General features: G+C 34.8%; 1 protein-coding gene across 1 annotated transcript in view; it reads right to left on the bottom strand.

Moving 5' to 3' along the window:
- Window positions 1-5,463, bottom strand: part of LOC111048786 (elastin) — a 65,431-nt gene extending 59,968 nt beyond the window's left edge. The window contains exons 1-2 of the mRNA XM_039436001.1: window positions 5,460-5,463; window positions 3,898-3,980 (exon numbers count right to left, since the gene is read on the bottom strand). Of these exons, the coding sequence (XP_039291935.1) occupies window positions 3,898-3,980; window positions 5,460-5,463 (87 nt within the window). The remainder of the gene's footprint in view (window positions 1-3,897; window positions 3,981-5,459) is intronic.
- Between the last annotated feature and the right edge of the window lie 537 nt (window positions 5,464-6,000).

Here is a 6,000-nt window from a genome sequence, read left to right on the forward strand (position 1 = left end):
GTGTAATAACCGAAACCGGTCCTCCTAATTATCAATAAATCAGTGGTTTTTTGACAATTTCTTAGTCTTTTTCATTCAATATGAATAATTACCACAATATCAACTTCTCAACTACACAAAAAGTTCTCATTAATATTTTTTTCTAGATATAATTCTGTATTGTTTTTAATATTGTGTTGTACATGCAAAAGTGAATAATGAAAAACGAATGAATGGAAGTGAGATGGAGAACAGAGAGAAGAAAGTGGAGAATAATGCATAAGAAGAGAAATTTGAAAGCATCAAATAGAAAATTATGCGTCTTGAAGAATAAGATGGAGAAGTAGAAGACACAGGAAAAGTCGAGAAGGAAGATGGATAATAAGTAGAAGAAGACGAGGAAGGAGAAAATGAAACAGGGAAGAAAATTGAAGTTGAAAGAGAAGGGAAAAATGTGAAGATGGAGAAGGAGAAGAAGAAGAAACTAATAAGCAAAAAGGAGAAAAGAAGAAGAGAAGAGAAGGAGGAGAAGGAGAAGGAGGTGAAGGAGAAGAAGGAGGAGAAGGAGAAGGAGAAGGAAGAGAAGGAGGAGAAGGAGGAGAAGGAGAAGGAGAAGGAGAAGGAGGTGAAGGAGAAGAAGGAGGAGAAGGAGAAGGAGAAGAAGAAGGAGAAGGAGAAGGAGAAGGAGAAGGAGAAGGAGAAGGAGGTGAAGGAGAAGAAGGAGGAGAAGGAGAAGGAGAAGGAGAAGGAGGTGAAGGAGAAGAAGGAGGAGAAGGAGAAGGAGAAGGAGGAGAAGGAGAAGAAGGAGGAGAAGGAGAAGGAGAAGAAGAAGAAGAAGAAGAAGAAGAAGAAGAAGAAGAAGAAGAAGAAGAAGAAGAAGAAGAAGAAGAAGAAGAAGAAGAAGAAGAAGAAGAAGAAGAAGAAGAAGAAGAAGAAGAAGAAGAAGAAGAAGAAGAAGAAGAAGAAGAAGAAGAAGAAGAAGAAGAAGAAGAAGAAGAAGAAGAAGAAGAAGAAGAAGAAGAAGAAGAAGAAGAAGAAGAAGAAGAAGAAGAAGAAGAAGAAGAAGAAGAAGAAGAAGAAGAAGAAGAAGAAGAAGAAGAAGAAGAAGAAGAAGAAGAAGAAGAAGAAGAAGAAGAAGAAGAAGAAGAAGAAGAAGAAGAAGAAGAAGAAGAAGAAGAAGAAGAAGAAGAAGAAGAAGAAGAAGAAGAAGAAGAAGAAGAAGAAGAAGAAGAAGAAGAAGAAGAAGAAGAAGAAGAAGAAGAAGAAGAAGAAGAAGAAGAAGAAGAAGAAGAAGAAGAAGAAGAAGAAGAAGAAGAAGAAGAAGAAGAAGAAGAAGAAGAAGAAGAAGAAGAAGAAGAAGAAGAAGAAGAAGAAGAAGAAGAAGAAGAAGAAGAAGAAGAAGAAGAAGAAGAAGAAGAAGAAGAAGAAGAAGAAGAAGAAGAAGAAGAAGAAGAAGAAGAAGAAGAAGAAGAAGAAGAAGAAGAAGAAGAAGAAGAAGAAGAAGAAGAAGAAGAAGAAGAAGAAGAAGAAGAAGAAGAAGAAGAAGAAGAAGAAGAAGAAGAAGAAGAAGAAGAAGAAGAAGAAGAAGAAGAAGAAGAAGAAGAAGAAGAAGAAGAAGAAGAAGAAGAAGAAGAAGAAGAAGAAGAAGAAGAAGAAGAAGAAGAAGAAGAAGAAGAAGAAGAAGAAGAAGAAGAAGAAGAAGAAGAAGAAGAAGAAGAAGAAGAAGAAGAAGAAGAAGAAGAAGAAGAAGAAGAAGAAGAAGAAGAAGAAGAAGAAGAAGAAGAAGAAGAAGAAGAAGAAGAAGAAGAAGAAGAAGAAGAAGAAGAAGAAGAAGAAGAAGAAGAAGAAATCAATTTCTACATCGTACTTTATCTATAACTAGTAGTTCTGTGAACAGTAAACCTCGCGCAGTTAAAGAATACAGCCTCCATCAGAGTGAATTATGTCCTGTCCTGACATGTCATGTCGGCGAGATAACGGTGTGTAAAACAACTAATGGCTGTTTCAAATTTTGTATCGACAATGATTATTAATATTAATTATAATATTATTATCATTAGACTTCTAATAATTTGTTGTAAACAACTATGCTACTATCATTAAAGCTTACCGAGTTGAAAGCAGAGAGAAGTCAGGAGAAAATAATTAGCCACTTTCAGTTATCAATATTGCATGCCTCATCGCTTCAATTAATAGTCCACACGACAGCTGATTTTTTACCAAATTACATTGGGATATTAATTGCATGCGTCATTGCATGCAATCAATAATCCACTCGACAGCTGATTTATGATGAATAATTCTATAGTCTGATTTTTATGGTAATATTGGCGTTCGAAAGAGACTCCTCCTTATGTATTATCTTTAAAATTAATGCAAAATTTCAAAAAACCTTGTATATATGTCGACGCGCAATTTAAAGAGGGATTATACCTGTTAAATTTCATGGAAATCTATTGCCGCGTTTCGCCGTAAATGCGGAACATAATACATATAAACATAGAGAGAAATGCAAAACAGTCGACTTGAATCTTAGACCTAACTTCGCTCGGTCAAATAACACCATTTAGCCGGAAAAGGATTGCAATATTTTTTATCGTTTCAAAAACGTAATATAGTTTCACATTTAGACAGTGTTATCCACACAAAACTAGAGTGTCCTTTATGAATATGTAATTCAAGTAGGCCTAAATAGTTATTATTGAACTAAAATCTCAATTAAATGCTGTGAATCACCCCGAAGACTTCTGCTACTGCAAATATTGACGACAGGGTAAACAGCTAGATGGACATTATACAACTAAAGTAAATTATGCAGATGCTAATTATTGTTAATATAATACATTGTCAACAAGACAACACCATCTATCCAAGCGAGTAGTCAAATTTGATTATTATCATCGTTTTTGTTGGGTGGAAACTGCCTATCGTATCCAAAAAGTACAATGAACAGCCATTTTGTTCAACTCTTCGCTATGATTGGTGGAAACATTATGACGTATGTCTAGTGGGAGGGCCAAGTATTGTGCAGCTTTCGACCAATCACAGAGCTTCGTTCACTCAATTCCGAATCAACGTTGATGTTCCATTTCGAATCTACAATATTCTAGAACTTTGGAAGTTCCCCCTTTCTTTCAACTCCAAGAACTTAAAGCTGCAATAACCTTATTACTTTACATGAACTTTGAGGCTAGGCACACACCAGTTAGACAATACAAGACACGTTTAGTCACAATACTTCACATAATTGCTTATGAAGACATGTTTAAGTGCTATGACTAATCGGTGTGTGTTGCTTCATAAGCAACTATGTGAAGTATTGTGACTAATCGTGACTAGTCTTGTCTTGACTAATCGGTGTGTGACCAGCCTCAGGTTAGGCACAGACCAGTTAGTCAAGAGAAGACTAGTCACGTTTAGTCACAATACTTCACATTGAAGTATGCCTATGAAGACATGTCTAATTGCAATGCCTAATCGGTATGTATGCTTCATAAGCAACTATGTGAAGTATTGTGACTAAACGTGACTAGTCTTTTCTTGACTAACTGGTGTGTGCCTACCATAATAATGATTAGACTACTACTTGATTATTTGGACTTGAAGCTTTGAAAAATAAATTTCTGTCAATAGTTTCCACGTTTCATTTGTAATTGTGGCTAAGTGCCGGTTGCACAAAAGGCGGTTAAATTCTAATCCTGATTTATCTCACGAGAACCAATTAGAGAAGCCGTCTTTTCAGAAAGGTCTTCTCTGATTGGTCCTCGTGGAATTAATCACGATTAAAATTCAACCGGCTTTTGTGCAACCGGGCCTACGTGTTTGAGCATAATTCAGACTATTATTGACAGTAAGAATATGGAAGGTTGGAATTTCGAATAATATAATGGGGAAATTCATGATATTTTTTGAACTCACCATTTTATTGTTGATTTCGTGGAAGTGTATTTCACAAACTTTGTCCACAACATCTTCACATTGAAAAGTCACGAATCCGAAACCTGAAACAGAAAATACAAACAATAAATATAAACCATAATACAGGAGAAACATCATAATACACAGGAAAATAAACACAAATCAATATAAACTATGATACAGGAAATTAATGATTGTATGGATTGATACTGATAAATTTTGACACATCTTAATCATTCTAATCAATTTCAGTTATCTTTTTGTTTTACACTTTTTTAAAGCCGTAATAATATTTGAAAATTTGCAAATAAATTCAGTTGTTGAATTCTTTAATCAGTATCTGCTCATTCTCAATTTCAATTTAAATAAATTTCTAATAAGAGAAGATCCAGCACCCACAACATCAAGTCGAATGAATCATTGTAGAGCGCATCTGTCATGTACTTTGAGACCCCTTTTTAATATTTTTCGAAAGCTGTCAATACTTTTAGCAGCGGCTTGTCAACTGCGCGCACAGAAAAACGCGTTTCTCAAGACAAAATGGCAGTTTTCCGAGTTTTCTTCAGCTGCTACACATTTTCCGATGTTGCTATCATGTTTTCGCACCAATAAATAACATTCTTTCCAGTGAAAATTCTTTTCTCATCTTGTCGATGAAATTCTGAAGTTTGTTGTTGAGAGTGTGATGGTTGTTCGAATGATAACAAGGGCGTTTGTATAAAAAAGTATCGAACCGAAAAAGTGACAAATTTTGTGGAAAAATCAACTTGTTCGAATGATAACATGAGTTTCTGAATGTTACTGCTATGAGTGATTTTGTAGAACTGAAGACTACAAGGCCGTCTACAGACTACAAGACTCCAAGACGTCAAATGTGGTCGAAAAATTGACTAGAACTTATTCGCCATGAAGAAAAGATAAAGTTGGTATTCCTGTTTCCTGTTCAAAGATAATGTTGTTACAGTTGAAGTGACTTCGGGTTGAAAAATTGACAATAGCCTGTTCGCTACATCAATTATGAAATTAGAAGTTACCAGTTTTTCATTTGAATTATTGATAGCAAAGTAATATTTGGTAATACGTTCAATTACTATTAATACTTATTTCCGATTTGAACAAATCTCTCCTTGACTTCTCAAAATTGCACAATATGTAATTATCTCAATTCAAAAACAGATATCAATTCCAACACTTGATATGATTTAACATTTTTTAATGCGATATCAGTTAGTCGAAAGAATTTTGTAGTCTTCATTATTATTATCTGATCAATGATTAGAAATACTAAGATTTGTGAAAGAGATGAAGGAGGAGCAGAATATGAAGAAGAAAGAGAAGAAGAAGAAGAAGAAAGAAAAGGAGGAGAAGAAAAAGAAGAAGCAGTAGGTGGAGAAGGATGTAATGTGTATATAATATTGTATTTCGGAATCTAGTCTTTCAAAATTCCTATGAATTCGTTTTATTCTTTATTGATTCATACAATAAGTACATCATCAGAATGATAGAGAGAGGAAAATAAGGTAAGCATGTGCTATTCCTCTCCCAAATTTAGATAAGGTTACACATGGTCCGGAATAGGCTAAGTATTATAGTTGTACACTTTACGAAATTTTCAGTCCTCAATTATTTTCACAGAGTAGATTTTTGAATTTAGATGCCTCAAAACCAATAAACATACAAGAAATATTTCACATTATTATCACTAAAATGGAAAATATTCACATATTAAAAAAATAATTTTGCAGGAGCAAAAACAAACTTAATGTTACAAACTTGAATCGGTTTCAATATCATTGTCTAGCTAAAGAACAATAATTAGAACACTGGAAAAAAAAACAAAAGGAGTAGCAAGAGAACGAAAAGTGGAGGACGAAAACAAAAAGTTGAAAAGTATCGGGAAAAAGCAGCCGAGAAACTGCAACCGAGCGGAAAAGAAATCGAAAGAACAAACTATAAAGTGGCGAGGATTTATACGCGTATTGACATACCGTTATTGAGCGGGGTTCCCTGCTGTACCCTCCCACTCTACGAGTGGATGGGGTTCCAAATCCCCCCCCCCTAAAGGGGGCACAAACTCTCCTACCGGACATCCAGGAGCCCCCA

This window comes from Nilaparvata lugens, chromosome 10 (assembly GCF_014356525.2).
Source record: "Nilaparvata lugens isolate BPH chromosome 10, ASM1435652v1, whole genome shotgun sequence".
NCBI classification, from domain to species: domain Eukaryota; kingdom Metazoa; phylum Arthropoda; class Insecta; order Hemiptera; family Delphacidae; genus Nilaparvata; species Nilaparvata lugens.